The 22,777-nt window shown below is 51.9% G+C and overlaps 1 protein-coding gene across 1 annotated transcript in view; it reads left to right on the forward strand.

Moving 5' to 3' along the window:
- The window catches only part of LOC140425665 (protein scribble homolog), a gene marked incomplete at its 5' end in the record, with an annotated part of 1,618,068 nt that overhangs the window by 125,386 nt on the left and 1,469,905 nt on the right, over nt 1–22,777 (forward strand). The window contains 1 exon segment of the mRNA XM_072510160.1: nt 9,244–9,318. Within this exon segment, the coding sequence (XP_072366261.1) occupies nt 9,244–9,318 (75 nt within the window).

Raw genomic sequence — 22,777 nt, forward strand, 5'->3', positions numbered from 1 at the left:
GGCCGATTGGCCTCCTGCACAGCAGGAATTGTATGTCACGTTATTCTATTGTTCACACATTCTCCATTTTAAAACACACAGGGCGTCCATTCAAAAACTTACCGATTACATTTGGTAAGGATGGGAAAAGAGATTTCAGTAGTTTGCTTTCACCCTGTTCGTACCAATCTGATGAGAAATGGCACAACTGTACAGGCGGGCTGTGCCCTGGCGGCCTGTGCCCTGTGCCCTGGCGCCCTGTGCCCTGGCGGCCTGTGCCCTGGCGGCCTGTGCCCTGGCGGCCTGTGCCCTGGCGGCCTGTGCCCTGGCGGCCTGTGCCCTGGCGGCCTGTGCCCTGTGCCCTGGCGCCCTGTGCCCTGGCGCCCTGTGCCCTGGCGGGCTGTGTCCTGGCGGCCTGTGCCCTGGCGGGCTGTGCCCTGGCGGCCTGTGCCCTGGCGGCCTGTGCCCTGGCGGCCTGTGCCCTGGCGGCCTGTGCCCTGGCGGCCTGTGCCCTGGCGGCCTGTGCCCTGGCGCCCTGTGCCCTGGCGGCCTGTGCCCTGGCGGCCTGTGCCCTGTGCCCTGGCGGGGTGGGGTGTGCGGGGTGACTCCCTGCAGCAGGTTTCCTGGCGGTTGGATGGGCGAGCGGCACAAACCACTAATAATAATCTTTATTAGTGTCACAAGTAGTCTTACATCAACACTGCAATAAAGTTACTGTGAGAAACCCGAATCCCACATTCTGACGCCTGTTTAGGTACACACAGGGTGAATTCAGAATGTCTACTTCACCAAATAGCACGTCTTTCGGGCCTTATGGGAGGAAACCGGAGCACCCGGATGAAACCCGGGCAGACACGGGGAGAACGTGCAGGCTCCGAACAGAGTGACCCAGCGGGGAGTCGAACCTGGGAAACTGGAGCTGCTAAGCAACAGTGCAAAACATTATGCAATTGTGCCGCAGTAGACGTGGGCCAGACCGGGCGTTCCCGTTGGAGTGAATGACGAGCTTCGGACCGGGTGTTCCCGTTGGAGTGAATGACGAGCTTCGGACCGGATGATCCTGGCGGAGGTGAATGACGAGCCTTGGACCGGATTATCCGGTCGGAGTGAATGACGAGCTTCGGACCGGATGATCCTGTCTGAGTGAATGACGAGCTTCGGACCGGATGATCCTGTCGGAGTGAATGACGAGCTTCGGACCGGATGATCCTGTCGGAGTGAATGACGAGCTTCGGACCTAATGTTCCTGTCGGAGTGAATGACGAGCTTCGGACCGGATGTTCCCGTCGGAGTGAATGACGAGCTTCGGACCGGATGTTCCCGTCGGAGTGAATGACGAGCTTCGGACCGGATGATCCTGTCGGAGTGAATGACGAGCCTCGGACCGGATGATCCTGTCGGAGTGAATGACGAGCCTCGGACCGGATGATCCGGTCGGAGTGAATGACGAGCTTCGGACCGGATGTTCCCGTCGGAGTGAATGACGAGCTTCGGACCGGATGGTCCTGTCGGAGTGAATGACGAGCCTCGGACCGGATGATCCTGTCTGAGTGAATGACGAGCTTCGGACCGGATGATCCTGTCGGAGTGAATGACGAGCCTCGGACCGGATGATCCTGTCTGAGTGAATGACGAGCTTCGGACCGGATGTTCCCGTCGGAGTGAATGACGAGCTTCGGACCGGATGATCCGGTCGGAGTGAATGACGAGCCTCGGACCGGATGTTACTGTCGGAGTGAATGACGAGCTTCGGACCGGATGATCCTGTCGGAGTGAATGACGAGCCTCGGACCGGATTATCCGGTCGGAGTGAATGACGAGCCTCGGACCGGATGATCCTGTCTGAGTGAATGACGAGCTTCGGACCGGATGATCCTGTCTGAGTGAATGACGAGCCTCGGACCGGATGATCCTGTCTGAGTGAATGACGAGCTTCGGACCGGATGATCCTGTCTGAGTGAATGACGAGCTTCGGAACGGATGTTCCCGTCGGAGTGAATGACGAGCTTCGGACCGGATGATCCTTTCGGAGTGAATGACGAGCCTCGGACCGGATGATCCTGTCGGAGTGAATGACGAGCCTTGGACCGGATTATCCGGTCGGAGTGAATGACGAGCTTCGGACCGGATGATCCTGTCTGAGTGAATGACGAGCTTCGGAACGGATGTTCCCGTCGGAGTGAATGACGAGCCTCGGACCGGATGATCCTGTCGGAGTGAATGACGAGCCTCGGACCGGATGATCCGGTCGGAGTGAATGACGAGCTTCGGACCGGATGTTCCTGTCGGAGTGAATGACGAGCCTCGGACCGGATGTTACTGTCGGAGTGAATGACGAGCCTTGGACCGGATTATCCGGTCGGAGTGAATGACGAGCTTCGGACCGGATGATCCTGTCGGAGTGAATGACGAGCCTCGGACCGGATGATCCTGTCGGAGTGAATGACGAGCCTTGGACCGGATTATCCGGTCGGAGTGAATGACGAGCCTCGGACCGGATGATCCTGTCTGAGTGAATGACGAGCTTCGGACCGGATGATCCTGTCGGAGTGAATGACGAGCCTCGGACCGGATGATCCGGTCGGAGTGAATGACGAGCTTCGGACCGGATGTTCCTGTCGGAGTGAATGACGAGCCTCGGACCGGATGTTCCCGTCGGAGTGAATGACGAGCCTTGGACCGGATGTTACTGTCGGAGTGAATGACGAGCTTCGGACCGGATGATCCCGTTGGAGTGAATGACGAGCTTCGGACCGGATGGTCCTGTCGGAGTGAATGACGAGCTTCGGACCGGATGATCCTGTCGGAGTGAATGACGAGCCTCGGACCGGATGATCCTGTCTGAGTGAATGACGAGCTTCGGACCGGATGATCCTGTCGGAGTGAATGACGAGCCTCGGACCGGATGATCCTGTCGGAGTGAATGACGAGCCTTGGACCGGATTATCCGGTCGGAGTGAATGACGAGCCTCGGACCGGATGATCCTGTCTGAGTGAATGACGAGCTTCGGACCGGATGATCCTGTCTGAGTGAATGACGAGCTTCGGAACGGATGTTCCCGTCGGAGTGAATGACGAGCCTCGGACCGGATGATCCTGTCGGAGTGAATGACGAGCCTCGGACCGGATGATCCGGTCGGAGTGAATGACGAGCTTCGGACCGGATGTTCCTGTCGGAGTGAATGACGAGCCTCGGACCGGATGTTACTGTCGGAGTGAATGACGAGCCTCGGACCGGATGATCCTGTCGGAGTGAATGACGAGCCTTGGACCGGATTATCCGGTCGGAGTGAATGACGAGCTTCGGACCGGATGATCCTGTCGGAGTGAATGACGAGCCTCGGACCGGATGATCCTGTCGGAGTGAATGACGAGCCTTGGACCGGATTATCCGGTCGGAGTGAATGACGAGCCTCGGACCGGATGATCCTGTCTGAGTGAATGACGAGCTTCGGACCGGATGATCCTGTCTGAGTGAATGACGAGCTTCGGAACGGATGTTCCCGTCGGAGTGAATGACGAGCCTCGGACCGGATGATCCTGTCGGAGTGAATGACGAGCCTCGGACCGGATGATCCGGTCGGAGTGAATGACGAGCTTCGGACCGGATGTTACTGTCGGAGGTGAATGACGAGCCTCGGACTGGATGATCCTGTCGGAGTGAATGACGAGCTTCGGACCGGATGTCACTGTCGGAGTGAATGACGAGCTTCGGACCGGATGTCACTGTCGGAGTGAATGACGAGCTTCGGACCGGATGATCCTGTCGGAGTGAATGACGAGCTTCGGACCGGATGTTCCCGTCGGAGTGAATGACGAGCCTCGGACCGGATGATCCTGTCGGAGTGAATGACGAGCCTCGGACCGGATGATCCTGTCGGAGTGAATGACGAGCTTCGGACCGGATGATCCTGTCTGAGTGAATGACGAGCTTCGGACCGGATGATCCTGTCGGAGTGAATGACGAGCTTCGGAACGGATGATCCTGTCGGAGTGAATGACGAGCTTCGGACCGGATGTTTCCGTCGGAGTGAATGACGAGCCTCTGATCGGGTGATCCTGTCGGAGTGAATGACGAGCTTCGGATCGGATGTTACTGTTGGAGTGAATGACGAGCTTCGGACCGGATGTTCCCGTCGGAGTGAATGACGAGCCTCGGACCGGATGTTACTGTCGGAGTGAATGACGAGCTTCGGAACGGATGTTCCCGTCGGAGTGAATGACGAGCCTCGGACCGGATGATCCTGTCTGAGTGAATGACGAGCTTCGGACCGGATGTTCCTGTCGGAGTGAATGACGAGCTTCGGACCGGATGATCCTGTCGGAGTGAATGACGAGCCTCGGACCGGATGTTACTGTCGGAGTGAATGACGAGCTTCGGACCGGATGATCCCGTCGGAGTGAATGACGAGCCTCGGACCGGATGTTACTGTCGGAGTGAATGACGAGCTTCGGACCGGATGATCCCGTCGGAGTGAATGACGAGCCTCGGACCGGATGTTACTGTCGGAGTGAATGACGAGCTTCGGACCGGATGATCCTGTCGGAGTGAATGACGAGCCACGGACCGGATGTTCCCGTCGGAGTGAATGACGAGCCTCGGACCGGATGATCCTGTCGGAGTGAATGACGAGCTTCGGAACGGATGTTCCCGTCGGAGTGAATGACGAGCCTCGGACCGGATGATCCTGTCGGAGTGAATGACGAGCCACGGACCGGATGTTCCCGTCGGAGTGAATGACGAGCTTCGGACCGGATGTTCCCGTCGGAGTGAATGACAAGCTTCGGACCGGATGATCCTGTCGGAGTGAATGACGAGCCTCGGACCGGATGTTACTGTCGGAGTGAATGACAAGCTTCGGACCGGATGATCCTGTCGGAGTGAATGACGAGCTTCGGACCGGATGTTTCCGTCGGAGTGAATGACGAGCCTCTGATCGGGTGATCCTGTCGGAGTGAATGACGAGCTTCGGATCGGATGTTACTGTTGGAGTGAATGACGAGCCTCGGACCGGATGATCCTGTCGGAGTGAATGACGAGCCACGGACCGGATGATCCTGTCGGAGTGAATGACGAGCTTCGGACCGGATGTTACTGTCGGAGTGAATGACGCACTTAAGACCGGATGGTCCTGTCGGAGTGAATGACGAGCTTCAGACCGGATGATCCGGTCGGAGCTGAATGACGAGCTTCGGACCGGATGATCTGGTCGGAGGTGAATGATGAGCTTCGGACTGGATGTTCCTGTCGGAGCTGAATGAAGAGCCTCGGACCGGATGGTCCTGTCGGAGGTGAATGACGAACCAAGGACCGGATGATCCCACGGTCTCTGTGCGTGGGTCTCTGTGAATCGGTCTCTGTGCGTCGGTCACTGTGAATCGGTCTCTGTGCGTCGGTCACTGTGCGTCGGTCTCTGTGCGTCGGTCACTGTGAATCGGTCTCTGTGAATCGGTCACTGTGAATCGGTCACTGTGAATCGGTCACTGTGAATCGGTCTATGTGAATCGGTCTCTGTGAATCGGTCTCTGTGAGTCGGTCACTGTGCGTCGGTCACTGTGCGTCGGTCACTGTGAGTCGGTCACTGTGAGTCGGTCTCTGTGCGTCGGTCTCTGTGCGTCGGTCTCTGTGCGTCGGTCTCTGTGCGTCGGTCTCTGTGCGTCGGTCTCTGTGCGTCGGTCTCTGTGCGTCGGTCTCTGTGCGTCGGTCTCTGTGCGTCGGTCTCTGTGCGTCGGTCTCTGTGCGTCGGTCTCTGTGCGTCGGTCTCTGTGCGTCGGTCTCTGTGCGTCGGTCTCTGTGCGTCGGTCTCTGTGCGTCGGTCTCTGTGCGTCGGTCTCTGTGCGTCGGTCTCTGTGCGTCGGTCTCTGTGCGTCGGTCTCTGTGCGTCGGTCTCTGTGCGTCGGTCTCTGTGCGTCGGTCTCTGTGCGTCGGTCTCTGTGCGTCGGTCTCTGTGCGTCGGTCTCTGTGCGTCGGTCTCTGTGCGTCGGTCTCTGTGCGTCGGTCTCTGTGCGTCGGTCTCTGTGCGTCGGTCTCTGTGCGTCGGTCTCTGTGCGTCGGTCTCTGTGCGTCGGTCTCTGTGCGTCGGTCTCTGTGCGTCGGTCTCTGTGCGTCGGTCTCTGTGCGTCGGTCTCTGTGCGTCGGTCTCTGTGCGTCGGTCTCTGTGCGTCGGTCTCTGTGCGTCGGTCTCTGTGCGTCGGTCTCTGTGCGTCGGTCTCTGTGCGTCGGTCTCTGTGCGTCGGTCTCTGTGCGTCGGTCTCTGTGCGTCGGTCTCTGTGCGTCGGTCTCTGTGCGTCGGTCTCTGAATCGGTCACTGTGAGTCTGTCTCTGTGCGTCGGTCTCTGTGCGTCGGTCTCTGTGCGTCGGTCTCTGTGAGTCGGTCACTGTGCGTCGGTCACTGTGCGTCGGTCACTGTGAATCGGTCACTGTGCGTCGGTCTCTGTGAATAGGTCTCTGTGAGTCGGTCACTGTGAGTCGGTCACTGAATCGGTCACTGTGCGTCGGTCTCTGTGAATAGGTCTCTGTGCGTCGGTCACTGTGAATCGGTCTCTGTGAATCGGTCTCTGTGAGTCGGTCTCTGTGCGTCGGTCTCTGTGCGTCGGTCTCTGTGCGTCGGTCTCTGTGCGTCGGTCTCTGTGCGTCGGTCTCTGTGCGTCGGTCTCTGTGCGTCGGTCTCTGTGCGTCGGTCTCTGTGCGTCGGTCTCTGTGCGTCGGTCTCTGTGCGTCGGTCTCTGTGCGTCGGTCTCTGGGCGTCGGTCTCTGGGCGTCGGTCTCTGTGAGTCGGTCTCTGTGCGTCGGTCTCTGTGCGTCGGTCAATGTGCGTCGGTCTCTGTGCGTCGGTCTCTGTGCGTCGGTCTCTGTGCGTCGGTCTCTGTGCGTCGGTCTCTGTGCGTCGGTCTCTGTGCGTCGGTCTCTGTGCGTCGGTCTCTGTGCGTCGGTCTCTGTGCGTCGGTCTCTGTGCGTCGGTCTCTGTGCGTCGGTCTCTGTGCGTGATGTTAGTGTTAGGGTCTCTGCGTGGGGTTAGGGTTAGGGTCTCTGTGCGTGGGGTTAGGGTTAGGGTCTCTGTGCGTGGGGTTAGGGTTAGGGTCTCTGTGCGTGGGGTTAGGGTTAGGGTCTCTGTGCGTGGGGTTCGGGTTAGGGTCTCTGTGCGTGCGGACACTGTGCGTGGGGTTAGGGTTAGGGTCTCTGCGTGGGGTTAGGGTTAGGGTCTCTGCGTGGGGTTAGGGTTAGGGTCTCTGTGCTTAGGGTTAGGGTCTCTGTGCTTAGGGTTAGGGTCTCTGTGTGTGGGGTTAGTGTTAGGGTCTCTGCGTGGGGTTAGGGTTAGGGTCTCTGTGCGTGGGGTTAGGGTTAGGGTCTCTGTGCGTGGGGTTAGGGTTAGGGTCTCTGTGCGTGGGGTTCGGGTTAGGGTCTCTGTGCGTGCGGACACTGTGCGTGGGGTTAGGGTTAGGGTCTCTGCGTGGGGTTAGGGTTAGGGTCTCTGCGTGGGGTTAGGGTTAGGGTCTCTGTGCTTAGGGTTAGGGTCTCTGTGCTTAGGGTTAGGGTCTCTGTGTGTGGGGTTAGGGTTAGGGTCTCTGTGTGTGGGGTTAGGGTTAAGGTCTCTGTGTGTGGGGTTAGGGTTAGGGTCTCTGTGCGTGGGGTTAGGGTTAGGGTCTCTGCGTGGGGTTAGGGTTAGGGTCTCTGTGCGTGGGGTTAGGGTTAGGGTCTCTGTGCGTTGGGTTAGGGTTAGGGTCTCTGTGCGTGGGGTTAGGGTTAGGGTCTCTGTGCGTGGTGTTGGGGTTAGGGTCTCTGTGCGTGGGGTTAGGGTTAGGTCTCTGTGCGTGGGGTTAGGGTTAGGGTTAGGGTCTCTGCGTGGGGTTAGGGTTAGGGGCTCTGTGCGTGGGGTTAGGGTTAGGGTTTGTGTGCGTGGGGTTAGGGTTAGGGTCTCTGTGGTTAGGGTTAGGGTCTCTGTGAGTGCGGACACTGTGCGTTGGGTTAGGGTTAGGGTCTCTGTGTGTGGGGTTAGGGTTACGGTCTCTGTTTGTGGGGTTAGGGTTAGGGTCTCTGTGCGTGGGGTTAGGATTAGGGTTAGGGTCTCTGTGCGTGGGGTTAGGGTTAGGGTCTCTGTGCGTGCGGACACTGTGCGTGGGGTTAGGGTTAGGGTCTCTGTGCGTGGGGTTAGGGTTAGGGTCTCTGTGAGTGCGGACACTGTGCGTTGGGTTAGGGTTAGGGTCTCTGTGCGTGGGGTTAGGGTTAGGGTCTCTGTGCGTGGGGTTAGGGTTAGGGTCTCTGTGAGTGCGGACACTGTGCGTTGGGTTAGGGTTAGGGTCTCTGTGTGTGGGGTTAGGGTTACGGTCTCTGTTTGTGGGGTTAGGGTTAGGGTCTCTGTGCGTGGGGTTAGGGTTAGGGTTAGGGTTAGGGTCTCTGTGCGTGGGGTTAGGGTTAGGGTCTCTGTGCGTGCGGACACTGTGCGTGGGGTTAGGGTTAGGGTCTCTGTGCGTGGGGTTAGGGTTAGGGTCTCTGTGCGTGGGGTTAGGGTTAGGGTTAGGGTCTCTGTGCGTGGGGTTAGGGTTAGGGTCTCTGTGTGGGGTTAGGGTTAGGGTTAGGGTCTCTGTGTGTGGGGTTAGGGTTACGGTCTCTGTTTGTGGGGTTAGGGTTAGGGTCTCTGTGCGTGGGGTTAGGGTTAGGGTTAGGGTCTCTGTGCGTGGGGTTAGGGTTAGGGTCTCTGTGCGTGCGGACACTGTGCGTGGGGTTAGGGTTAGGGTCTCTGTGCGTGGGGTTAGGGTTAGGGTCTCTGTGCGTGCGGACACTGTGCGTGGGGTTAGGGTTAGGGTCTCTGTGCGTGGGGTTAGGGTTAGGGTCTCTGTGCGTGCGGACACTGTGCGTGGGGTTAGGGTTAGGGTCTCTGTGCGTGGGGTTAGGGTTAGGGTCTCTGCGTGGGGTTAGGGTTAGGGTCTCTGTGCGTGGGGTTAGGGTTAGGGTCTCTGCGCGTGGGGTTAGGGTTAGGGTCTCTGCGTGGGGTTAGGGTTAGGGTCTCTGTGCGTGGGGTTAGGGTTAGGGTCTCTGCGCGTGGGGTTAGGGTTAGGGTCTCTGCGTGGGGTTAGGGTTAGGGTCTCTGTGCGTGGGGTTAGGGTTAGGGTCTCTGTGCGTGGGGTTAGGGTTAGGGTCTCTGCGCGTGGGGTTAGGGTTAGGGTCTCTGCGTGGGGTTAGGGTTAGGGTCTCTGTGCGTGGGGTTAGGGTTAGGGTCTCTGTGCGTGGGGGTCAGTGATTTACTTGAGTTCCTTGTTTTGCAGCCGGATACTTTAGGAGCTTTGCCAAATCTGCGGGAACTCTGGCTGGACAGGAATCAACTAACGGCACTGCCACCGGTAAGAACACTGACACATCCACTGGCACAAACACTGGCACTGCCACCGGTAAGAACACTGACACATCCACTGGCACAAACACTGGCACTGCCACCGGTAAGAACACTGACACATCCGCTGGCACAAACACTGGCATTGCCACCGGTAAGAACACTGACACATCCACTGGCACAAACACTGGCATTGCCACCGGTAAGAACACTGACACATCCACTGGCACAAACACTGGCACAAACACTGGCACTGCCACCGGTAAGAACATTGACACATCCACTGGCACAAACACTGGCACTGCCACCGGTAAGAACACTGGCACAAACACTGGCACAAACACTGGCACTGCCACCGGTAAGAACACTGGCGCAAACACTGGCATTGCCATCTGTAAGAACACTGACACATCCACTGGCACAAACACTTGCACAGACACTGGCACTGCCACCAGTAATAACACTGGCACAAACACTGGCATTGCCATCGGTAAGAACACTGCCACAGACACTGGCACTGCCACCGGTAAGAACACTGGCACAAACACTGGCATTGCCATCGGTAAGAACACTGCCACAGACACTGGCACTGCCACCGGTAAGAACACTGGCACAAACACTGGCACTGCCACCGGTAAGAACACTGACACAAACACTGGCACAAACACTGGCACTGTCACCGGTAAGAACACTGGCACAAACACTGGCACAAACACTGGCTGAAAATTCTCATTCTCAGCTTGGTGTAGAAGGGTGGTCCAGGGAATGGATTGGAGGTTACAGTGACGGCGTGTTGTCAGTTTAACAGGGCTATAAATGGAGGATTGGTCGGGGTGATTAGTTTGGATTTATTTATTTAGGCAAGGCAGTTCCCTGAAGCTAAGCGACAACTCCTCATTGCCAGTCTGTATCGGGGACACAACTTGTTAAGTTGCAGCACGGTGTGTCTGGGGTTTGTACTGTGGCCCTAGTGGTCGTGTTTTCAGCACAGGTGCCCCGGTCTGTCCTGAACGTGATTAACAAGGACCGTTCTCACCATTCTATAAAAACAAATTGCTGCAGATGCTGGAATCTGAAACAAAAGCAGAAAATCCTGCAGTCAAAAGCTGTCAAAGCTTTGACAAAGAATCATCCAGACTCGAAACGCGAGCTCTGCTCTCTCATCACAGACGCTGCCAGACCTGCTGAGATTTTCCAGCATTTCCTGCTTTTACCCTATTCTCACCACAATTGTTCGAAGCCTTCCATTGGGCAGATGGGATTTGCCAGAAGGAACTTGTTAGTGGCATCCCGTGTTTCTCTGGTCTGAACGATGTCGGATGGTAGATCCTGTTCAGCGAGGATCGTCCTGTTGGGACATTGAGATGGAAGGGGGGGGTGGGGGGGAGCAGTAAGTAGGTCCCATGGAGTGAGTAAGTGAGGCCAGCTTGTGGGGTTGATCAGTCAGGATGATAGGGCAGCGCGGTAGCATTGTGGATAGCACAATTGCTTCACAGCTCCAGGGTCCCAGGTTCGATTCCGACTTGGGTCACTGTCTGTGCGGAGTCTGCACGTTCTCCCCGTGTCTGCGTGGGTTTCCTCCGGGTGCTCCGGTTTCCTCCCACAGTCCAAAGATGTGCAGGTTAGGTGGATTGGCCATGATAAATTGCCCTTAGTGTCCAAAATTGCCCTTAGTGTTGGGTGGGGTTACTGGGTTATGGGGATAGGGTGGCGGTGTTGACCTTGAGTAGGGTGCTCTTTCCAAGAGCCGGTGCAGACTCGATGGGCCGAATGGCCTCCTGCACTGTAAATTCTATAACGGAGTGATGTTTACAAGGACAGGAATTCAGGGCAGGATCGTTGAGTGCAGAGTTCCAGTTATGATGCACATTGATGAAGACCGTTGTCAGATGGATGCACAGTACTTTGATAAGGAAAGGGCTGAGGTCCAGAGCACCCCACATCGATGCAGCAAGTTTGATTTGTCGATTGTGATCTTTGCTGCTATTTTCTTTAGGCAGAGTTGTGTCTGGAGACAGGTTGGGCCTCATGTTTCAGTCTCTGGCCGTCGTGCAGATGTGCAGTTTGTCCTGGCACTGGCATTGTGCAGCTGGAATACACTGGATATGGCTTTGGAATGTTTAACAAGGGACACCATGTCCTGCAGTAGTCTGTCAACTTTATAAGATGCAGGAGTAGGCCCTTCGGCCCCTCGAGCCTGCTCCTCCATTCAATGAAATGATGGCTGATCTGATAAAACCCTAAACTCCGCTTTCCCGCCTTATCCCCGTAACCCTCGATTCCCTCACTGATTAAACTCTGCCTCTCTCAGCCTCGAACACAGTTAACATAAGAACATAAGAACTAGGAGCAGGAGTCGGCCATCTGGCCCCTCGAGCCTGCTCCGCCATTCAATGAGATCATGGCTGATCTTTTGTGGACTCAGCTCCACTTTCCGGCCTGAACACCATAACCCTTAATCCCTTTATTCTTCAAAAAACTATCTATCTTTATCTTTTTTTTGAAGTTTGACATTTTTATTTTGATTGTGTAGCAACAGCACAAGTACAAGCATGAGAGGAAGAAAAAAATATTTTTTTTATTAATGAGCAAGAAAATTAAGAGCATACTTGGTGAAATCTGCCAGGTACATTTTCTCTTCTAGTAGGCGAGCTATCAATTAGTTAAACTAGACGTAATTCACACGGACAAATTCAAAAGTCTTTTCCATTATAAAAAACCCTAAGTTCCATCTTTACATATTTCATAATATAATGAACAATTTCTCATTCAACCCAGGTTTAAAAAAATCATTCTTTCTCATCTCAAAAGCTGTAACTGTCTGTCACACAGAAAAAGTTATCAAGACTTCAGTATGCAAGTGTTATAAGAATGTTATTCTTGCAAATCTGCATTCAATACCTATTGAATACAGATGCAGAGAGCATAGTCACGTTTACAATAACTATACGATTCGGTTAAAAATAGACTGTCTAAATAGACTGGTTCATTGAAGATGGAATATCTTCTATGGTACAAATCTCAGCAAAGCTGAACAGTACTATTATCCTCTAAATTGTTCTTAGCCAAGTGAGCTGATCTACCTTTATCTGAAAAACATTTAATGAAGGAGCCTCTACTGCTTCACTGGGCAAGGAATTCCATAGATTCACAACCCTTTGGGTGAAGAAGTTCCTCCTAAACTCAGTCCTAAATCTACTTCCCCTTATTTTGAGGCTATGCCCCCTAGTTCTGCTTTCACCCGCCAGTGGAAACAACCTGCCCGCATCTAACCTATCTATTCCCTTCATAATTTTATATATTTCTATAAGATCCCCCCTCATCCTTCTAAATTCCAACGAGTACAGTCCCAGTCTACTCAACCTCTCCTCGTAATCCAACCCCTTCAGCTCTGGGATTAACCTAGCGAATCTCCTCTGACTTCATAGACTTCATAGAATTTACAATGCAGAAGGAGGCCATTCGGCCCATCGAGTCTGCACCGGCTCTTGGAAAGAGCACCCTACCCAAGGTCAACACCTCCACCCTATCCCCATAACCCAGTAACCCCACCCAACACTAAGGGCAATTTTGGAGACTAAGGGCAATTTATCATGGCCAATCCACCGAACCTGCACATCTTTGGACTGTGGGAGGAAACCGGAGCACCCGGAGGAAACCCACGCACACGCGGGGAGGATGTGCAGACTCCGCACAGACAGTGACCCAAGCCGGAATCGAACCTGGGACCCTGGAGCTGTGAAGCAATTGTGCTAACCACTATGCTACCGAGCTGCACACCCTCCAGCGCCAGTACGTCCTTTCTCAGGTAAGGAGACGAAAACTGAAGAAAAGAAAAAAGAAGAAAAAGTAAATCGCTCATTGTCACAAGTAAGCTTCAAATGAAGTTACTGTGAAAAGCCCCTAGTCGCCGCATTCCGGCGCCTGTTCGGGGAGCTGGTACGGGAACACAATACACCAGGTGTGGCCTCACTAACACCTTATACAATTTCAGCATAACCTCCCTAGTCTTGAACTCCATCCCTCTAGAAATGAAGGACAAAATTCCATTTGCCTTCTTAATCACCCGTTGCACCTGTAAACCAACTTTTTGCGACTCATGCACTAGCACACCCAGGTCTCTTTGCACAGCAGCATGTTTTAATATTTTGTCATTTAAATAATCCCTTTTGCTGTTATTCCTACCAAAATGATTAACCTCACATTTGTCAACATTTTATTCCATCTGCCAGACCCTAGCCCATTCACTTAGCCTATCCAAATCCCTCTGCAGACTTCCAGTATCCTCTGCACTTTTTGCTTCACCACTCTTGTTAGTGTCGTCTGCAAACTTGGACACATTGAATTGGATTGGACTGGGTTTGTTTATTGTCACGTGTACCGAGGTTCAGTGAAAAGTATTTTACATTGCCCTTGGTCCCCACTCCAAATCATCTATGTAAATTGTGAACAATTGTGGGCCCAACACTGATCCCTGAGGGACACAACTAGCTACTGATTGCCAACCAGAGAAACACCCATTAATCCCCACTCTTTGCTTTCTATTAATTAACCAATCCTCTATCTATGCTACTACTTTCCCCTTAATGCCATGCATCTTTATCTTATGCAGCAACCTTTTGTGTGGCACCTTGTCAAAGGCTTTCTGGAAATCCAGATATACCACATCCATTGGCTCCCCGTTATCTACCGCACTGTTAATGTCCTCAAAAAATTCCACTAAATTAGTTAGGCACGACCTGCCCTTTACGAACCCATGCTGCGTCTGCCCAATGGGACAATTTCCATCCAGATGCCTCGCTATTTCTTCCTTGATGATAGATTCCAGCATCTTCCCGACTACCGAAGTTAAGCTCACTGGCCTATAATTACCCACTTTCTGCCTATGACCGGCTTGGAAGGATACTGGAGAGGGAGGGGGAGGATCCAGTTGTTGTGGTCCATGTCGGTACCAACAACATAGGCAAGTCTAGGAAAGAGGACCTGTTTAGAGATTATAAAGAGCCAGGATTCAAATTAAAAAACAGGGCCTCAAGGGTCATAATCTCCGGATTACTGCCCGAGCCACGTGCAAATTGGCATAGGGAGGCAAGAATAAGGGAAGTTAACACGTGGCTGAAAGAGTGGTGTGGGAATGAGGGGTTCTTTTTCATGGGACACTGGCATCAGTTTTGGGACAGGGGGGACCTATACCGTTGGGATGGTCTCCACCTGAACCGAGCTGGGACCAGTGTTCTGGCGAAAAGAGTAAATAGGGTGGTCAATAGAACTTTAAACTAAAGATTGGGGGGGAAGGGAAAGTGAGGGAACCAAGAGGTGAAGTAATCAGTGGGAAGCGTAGCTGCTTAGGAAAACAAAAAAGCACGAAAAGACAGAACTCAGGAGAGGTTACGATCGTCCCCATCCCACAAAATATGACACAGTGAATGGAAAGGCTCAGTAAACCAAGGTCCACCACACTAAGAAAACAAAAAGGGACGGTCAATAGAGAATTAAAGGTGCTATATTTAAATGCGCGCAGTGTACGGAACAAGGTAGATGAGCTTGAGGCCCAGATTGTGACTGGCAGGTATGATGTGGTAGGCATCACAGAGACATGGTTGCAGGGGGTTCAGGACTGGCATTTAAACATCCAGGGATTCACAACCTATCGAAAAGACAGAGAGGTGGGCAGAGGGGGCGGGGTTGCCTTGTTAATTAGGAATGAAATTAAATCAATAGCACTAAACGACATAGGGTCAGATGATGTGGAGTCTGTGTGGGTAGAGTTGAGGAACCGCAAAGGCACAAAAACCATAATGGGAGTTATGTACAGGCCTCCTAACAGTGGTCAGGACCAGGGGCACAAAATGCACCACAAAATAGAAAGTGCATGTCAGAAAGGCAAGGTCACAGTGATCATGGGGGACTTCAATATGCAGGTGGACTGGGTAAATAATGCTGCCAGTGGACCCAAGGAAAGGGAATTCATTGAATGTTTACAGGAGGGCTTTTTGGAACAGCTTGTGATGGAGCCCACGAGGGAACAGGCCATTCTGGACTTAGTATTATGTAATGAGCCAGACTTGATTAAAGATCTTAAAGTAAGGGAGCACTTAGGAGGCAGTGATCATAATATGGTCGAATTCAATCTCCAATTTGAAAGAAAAAAGGTAGAATCAGATGTAAAGGTGTTACAGTTAAATAAAGGTAACGACAGGGGCATGAGGGAGGAACTGACGAAAATCGACTGGGAGCAGAGCCTAGTGGGAAAGACAGTAGAACAGCAATGGCAGGAGTTTCTGGGAGTAATTGAGGACACAGTACAGAGGTTCATCCCAAAGAAAAGACAGGTTATCAGAGGGGGGATTAGGCAGCCATGGCTGACAAGGGAAGTTAGGGAATGCATCAAAGCAAAAGAGAAAGCCTATAATGTGGCAAAGAGTAGTGGGAAGTCAGAAGATTGGGAAGGCTACAAAAACAAGCAGAGGATAACAAAGAGAGAAATAAGGAAAGAGAGGATCAAATATGAAGGTAGGCTAGCCAGTAACATTAGGAATGATAGTAAAAGTTTCTTTAAATACATTAAAAACAAACGGGAGGCAAAAGTTGACATTGGGCCGCTCCAAAATGACGCTGGTAATCTAGTGATGGGAGACAAGGAAATAGCTGAGGAACTAAATAAGTACTTTGCGTCAGTCTTTACAGTAGAAGACATGAGTAATATCCCAACAATTCCGGAGAGTCAGGGGGCAGAGTTGAATATGGTAGCCATCACAAAGGAGAAAGTGCTAGAGAAACTAAGAGGTCTAAAAATTGATAAATCTCCGGGCCCAGATGGGCTACATCCTAGAGTTCTAAAGGAGATAGCTGAAGAAATAGTGGAGGCGTTAGTTATGATCTTTCAAAAGTCACTGGAGTCAGGGAAAGTCCCACAGGATTGGAAAATCGCTGTTGTAACCCCCCTGTTCAAGAAGGGAACAAGGAAAAAGATGGAAAATTATAGGCCAATTAGCCTAACCTCGGTTGTTGGCAAGATTCTAGAATCCATTGTTAAGGATGAGATTTCTAAATTCTTGGAAGTGCAGGGTCGGATTAGGACAAGTCAGCATGGATTTAGTAAGGGGAGGTCGTGCCTGACAAACCTGTTAGAGTTCTTTGAAGAGATAACAAATAGGTTAGACCAAGGAGAGCCAATGGATGTTATCTATCTTGACTTCCAAAAGGCCTTTGATAAGGTGCCTCACGGGAGACTGCTGAGTAAAATAAGGGCCCATGGTATTCGAGGCAAGGTACTAACATGGATTGACGATTGGCTGCCAGGCAGAAGGCAGAGAGTTGGGATAAAAGGTTCTTTTTCGGAATGGCAACCGGTGACGAGTGGTGTCCCGCAGGGTTCAGTGTTGGGGCCACAGCTGTTCTCTTTATATATTAACGATCTAGATGACGGGACTCGGGGCATTCTGGCTAAGTTTGCCGATGATACAAAGATAGATGGAGGGGCAGGTAGTATGGAGGAGATGGGGAGGCTGCAGAAAGATTTAGACAGTTTAGGAGAGTGGTCCAAGAAATGGCTGATGAAATTCAACGTGGGCAAGTGTGAGGTCTTGCACTTTGGAAAAAAGAATAGAGGCGTGGACTATTTTCTAAATGGTGACAAAATTCATAATGCTGAAGTGCAAAGGGACTTGGGAGTCCTAGTCCAGGATTCTCTAAAGGTAAACTTGCAGGTTGAGTCCGTAATTAAGAAAGCAAATGCAATGTTGTCATTCATCTCAAGAGGCTTGGAATATAAAAAGCAGGGCTGTGCTTCTGAAGCTTTATAAAGCATTAGTTAGGCCCCATTTAGAATACTATGAGCAATTTTGAGCCCCACACCTCAGGAAGGACATACTGGCACTGGAGCGGGTCCAGCGGAGATTCACACGGAGGATCCCAGGAATGGTAGGCCTAACATACGATGAACGTCTGAGGATCCTCGGATTATATTCATTGGAGTTTAGGAGGTTGAGGGGAGATCTAATAGAAACTTACAAGATAATGAATGGCTTAGATAGGGTGGATGTAGGGAAGTTGTTTCCATTAGCAGGGGACCCAGGGGCACAGCCTTAGAATAAAAGGGAGTCACTTTAGAACAGAGATGAGGAGAAATGTCTTCAGCCAGAGAGTGGTGGGTCTGTGGAATTCATTGCCACAGAGGGCGATGGAGGCCGGGACGTTGAGTGTCTTTAAGACAGAAGTTGATAAAATTCTTGATTTCTCGAGGAATTAAGGGCTATGGAGAGAGCGCGGGTAAATGGAGTTGAAATCAGCCATGATTGAATGGTGGAGTGGACTCGATGGGCCGAATGGCCTTACTTCCGCTCCTATGTCTTATGGTCTTGTGTACCAGAGACTGGCTGTGCCTAAAGCTACCAAGAGTGCTTCCAACCTGGGACAGATCGAGGAGGAATTTCTCTCAGAGGTCTCAAACTATTCGGAAGGACAGAGTGGATAGTTTGATACCCTCGGATATTTAACTCCCAGTCTTGACCATCCCAGCGTTAACAACCCAGCCTCGACAGCTTTCTGCAGTAAAGAATTCCACAGATTCACTCCCCTCTGAGAGAAGAAATTCCTCCTCGTCTCTGTCACTAATGTGTGATCCCTTACTCTGAGATTCTGCCCTCTGGTCGTAGACTCTCCCACAAGGGGAAACATCCCCTCAGCATCCAGCTTGTCAAACCCCCTGAGAATCCGATATGTCTCAATAAGGCCATCTCTCAGCTTTGTAATGGCTCTGTTAAGGGTCTGATCATGAGGCCCGAAGGATGGAGCGTGGGTGGTGCACCGGATATGGTCAGCAGAGGTTAACGAAGGATGGAGCGTGGGTGGTGCACCAGATATGGTCAGCAGAGGTTAACGTGCCAGATGTGGTTTCTGGCTGGCCATTTTGTATATCTGTTGAAAAGGATTGGGATTAGCACTGAGCCTTGTGTAGTCGGTTGACCTATCCTCTCCATGCACAGCTGTTGCAAATGGGTGTTTGAACAACTGTCCAGTCCCAGGTTGGAAGCACTCTAGGTAGCTTTAGGCACAGGTCAGTGTCTGGTGCACAGTTGTGTACAGACCAGTGTCTGGTACACAGTTGTGTACAGACCAGTGTCTGGTACACAGTTGTGTACAGGCCAGTGTCTGGTACACAGTTGTGCACAGGTCAGTGTCTGGTACACAGTTGTGTACAGGTCAGTGTCTGGCACACAGTTGTGTACAGGCCAGTGTCTGGTACACAGTTGTGTACAGGCCAGTGTCTGGTACACAGTTGTGTACAGGTCAGTGTCTGGTACACAGTTGTGTACAGGTCAGTGTCTGGTACACAGTTGTGTACAGGCCAGTGTCTGGTACACAGTTGTGTACAGACCAGTGTCTGGTACACAGTTGTGTACAGGCCAGTGTCTGGTACACATTTGTGTACAGACCAGTGTCTGGTACCCAGTTGTGTACAGACCAGTGTCTGGTACACAGTTGTGTACAGGCCAATGTCTGGTACACAGTTGCGTACAGACCAGTGTCTCGTACACAGTTGCGTACAGACCAATGTCTGGTACACAGTTGCGTACAGGCCAGTGTCTGGTACACAGTTGCGTACAGGTCAGTGTCTGGTATACAGTTGCGTACAGGCTAGTGTCTGGTACACAGTTGCGTACAGGTCAGTGTCTGGTACACAGTTGCGTACAGGTCAGTGTCTGGTACACAGTTGCGTACAGGTCAGTGTCTGGTACACAGTTGTGTACAGGTCAGTGTCTGGTACACAGTTGTGTGCAGGTCAGTGTCTGGCACACAGTTGTGTACAGGTCATTGTCTGGTACAGAGTTGTGTACAGACCAGTGTCTGGTACACAGTTGTGTACAGGCCAGTGTCTGGTACACAGTTGCGTACAGGCCAGTCTCTGGTACACAGTTGTGTACAGGTCAGTGTCTGGTACACAGTTGCGTACAGACCAGTGTCTGGTACACAGTTGTGTACAGGTCAGTGTCTGGTGCACAGTTGTGTACAGACCAGTGTCTGGTACACAGTTGTGTACAGGTCAGTGTCTGGTACACAGTTGTGTACAGACCAGTGTCTGGTACACAGTTGCGTACAGACCAGTGTCTGGTACACAGTTGCGTACAGACCAGTGTCTGGTACACAGTTGCGTACAGACCAGTGTCTGGTACACTGTTGCGTACAGGTCAGTGTCTGGTACACAGTTGCGTACAGGTCAGTGTCTGGTACACAGTTGCGTACAGGTCAGTGTCTGGTACACAGTTGCGTACTGGTCAGTGTCTGGTACACAGTTGCGTACAGGCCAGTGTCTGGTACACAGTTGCGTACAGTTCAGTGTCTGGTACACAGTTGCGTACAGTTCAGTGTCTGGTACACAGTTGCGTACAGGTCAGTGCCTGGTACACAGTTGCTCACAGGCCAGTGTCTGGTACACAGTTGTGTACAGGTCAGTGTCTGGTACACAGTTGCGTACAGACCAGTATCTGGTATACAATTGCGTACAGACCAGTGTCTGGTACACAGTTGTGCACAGGTCAGTGTCTGGTGCACAGTTGCGTACAGACCAGTGCCTGGTACACAGTTGTGTACAGGCCAGTGTCTGGTACACAGTTGTGTACAGGCCAGTGTCTGGTACACAGTTGTGTACAGGCCAGTGTCTGGTACACAGTTGTGTACAGGCCAGTGTCTGGTACACAGTTGTGTACAGGTCAGTGTCTGGTACACAGTTGTGTATAGGCCAGTGTCTGGCACACAGTTGTGTACAGGTCAGTGTCTGGCACACAGTTGTGTACAGGTCAGTGTCTGACACACAGTTGTGTACAGGTCCGTGTCTGGCACACAGTTGTGTACAGGTCAGTGTCTGACACACAGTTGTGTACAGGTCAGTGTCTGGTACACAGTTGCGTACAGGTCAGTGTCTGGTACACAGTTGTGTACAGGTCAGTGTCTGGCACACAGTTGTGTACAGGCCAGTGTCTGGTACACAGTTGTGTACAGGCCAGTGTCTGGCACACAGTTGTGTACAGGCCAGTGTCTGGTACACAGTTGCGTACAGGTCAGTGTCTGGTACACAGTTGTGTACAGGTCCGTGTCTGGCACACAGTTGTGTACAGGTCCGTGTCTGGCACACAGTTGTGTACAGGTCAGTGTCTGACACACAGTTGTGTACAGGTCAGTGTCTGGTACACAGTTGTGTACAGGTCAGTGTCTGGTACACAGTTGTGTACAGGCCAGTGTCTGGTACACAGTTGTGTACAAGCCAGTGTCTGGTACACAGTTGTGTACAGGCCAGTGTCTGGTACACAGTTGTGTACAAGCCAGTGTCTGGTACACAGTTGTGTACAGGCCAGTGTCTGGCACACAGTTGCGTACAGGCCAGTGTCTGGTACACAGTTGCGTACAGGTCAGTGTCTGGTACACAGTTGTGTACAGGTCCGTGTCTGGCACACAGTTGTGTACAGGTCCGTGTCTGGCACACAGTTGTGTACAGGTCAGTGTCTGACACACAGTTGTGTACAGGTCAGTGTCTGGTACACAGTTGTGTACAGGTCAGTGTCTGGTACACAGTTGTGTACAGGCCAGTGTCTGGTACACAGTTGTGTACAAGCCAGTGTCTGGTACACAGTTGTGTACAGGCCAGTGTCTGGTACACAGTTGTGTACTGTAGAGGGTGCCATCTCCGCTACTCCACTACTGGGCCGATATCTGGGGTTTGAATATCTGTGTGTGTCTCTCTCCAGCTGGCACTGAAACTTCAGAGGCCAGGGGATGTCGCACTGGGACACTTCCACTGAAGAGAGCACTGATTCAAGCCTGCCGTTTATTCCTAACCGACAGCCTGAGACTTATATCACACAGATCTCCAGACCCCTACCAATACCCAGGTGATTCTCTCTCTTGCCGGTGGTACAACCCCCACCCGGTTCCTACTCCACTAGAGTAGCTTTCCCAAGAGAGAGAATAGGACACTGCTGTTTATTCCCTAACCAGCAGTCTGTCCTGAGTGAATCGCTCAAGATGACCCTCGATTCCTGAACCCGGAATTAAGGTGAGGAGTATTTTAACAATGACTTGGTCAGAGATCGCTGGTGAAAGATTGAAGAATTTAAACGACTCCAATTATCATCAAATCAAGGTTTATTGCAAAACCCAGGTCAAAATCATCAACAGAAGAAACACAATAAAATCTTATGCTCTAATACAACTAAGTCTATTCAAAAGTAATACAGCGGACACAACGAAAATTCTTATGATTACACAGTTTTTAGCAATATCACAAGGCACAAAACAAGTTCCCTTCCCCAAAGCCTCAACCACTATTAAAGTCAAGGGAGTTTCGTAAGCTGCTGCAGGGTACTTACGGTCACAGGCTGCAGAGGTCAAGTCAGGGGTGCAGAGGTCGAGCCAAGAACGAAGAGACCCCCAATTGAAAACACAGCCCCTTTTATATTGCTTTACCTGGCTTTGTTCTGTGATCGGCCAGCCCCTTTTGCATTGAAAAGGTAAGTTTTAAAGTTCCCGCTGGTCCCGCCCCCTTTGAGCCGGTCAGAGCTGTCGAGATGGGAGTACCTCCCCTAGGTCCGCCTCCAGTCTGTTTTTTGAGATAACGAGGTTGAGCTCCCTTGAAGATTTTCAAAGACTTCCATCTGCTCCGGAGATGCTGCTATGTTGATGGGGTGTTGATTGGATTCTGCTCTGGTGGAGGCCAGGTCATTTACATTTGCATGGGGCTATGACCATCCCATTGTCCTGCTTGCATGCAAGCCTCCTGTGTATTCCCGTGCCCCTTTGTCTGTGTCTTGATGTTATCTTGTTGTCTGGCTCCTTCTTCCTTGTAGCTCCTAGGGGGGTGTTTGTAAATATTTATGTGCTTATGTCCCCACTCAGCTCAGCGGGCCAAGCCTGCTGGGAAAACTGGTTCTGTTCCCTTGGCTGGAAAGTCAGTTTACAGTCTCTGAGTTTCTCCAAAAGGGCCGAATTGCCCGAAAACCTTACAGATGCCCCTTCGATACGTCCCTACCTGCTTGGACCGTATCGACACAGGTGAAGGGCAATTATTTCCTTTTGTGTGGACCGTAGGTCCCCCCCCAACAACATGCGAAACTACAAGTCCCAAGACAGTTCCCTTAATCTAGGCTACCCCTGATTTCAATGAAAGGGAAAGACAAGACCATACTTAATTCAAGCAGACAGTAACATATACACATTTCACCGGAACCCCAAACGTAAGGGTCCCTGTACATATATCACACTCAAGTACACATTTCACCGGAACCCCAAACGTAAGGGTCCCTGTACATATATCCCAGTCAAGTAACTGGGACCCGCGAATCCATACAACTATTTACAATTGCATCTGTTTATTTCATCAAGGATCCTCCTTTCTTGGCTGCACTTCGCTTCTTCCCGTTGAGGGCTCTTCATTTATCCTCCATCGTCGATACCTGCAGCTGAAAGGTTTAGTC

Source organism: Scyliorhinus torazame, chromosome 6 (assembly GCF_047496885.1).
Source record: "Scyliorhinus torazame isolate Kashiwa2021f chromosome 6, sScyTor2.1, whole genome shotgun sequence".
NCBI lineage: Eukaryota > Metazoa > Chordata > Chondrichthyes > Carcharhiniformes > Scyliorhinidae > Scyliorhinus > Scyliorhinus torazame.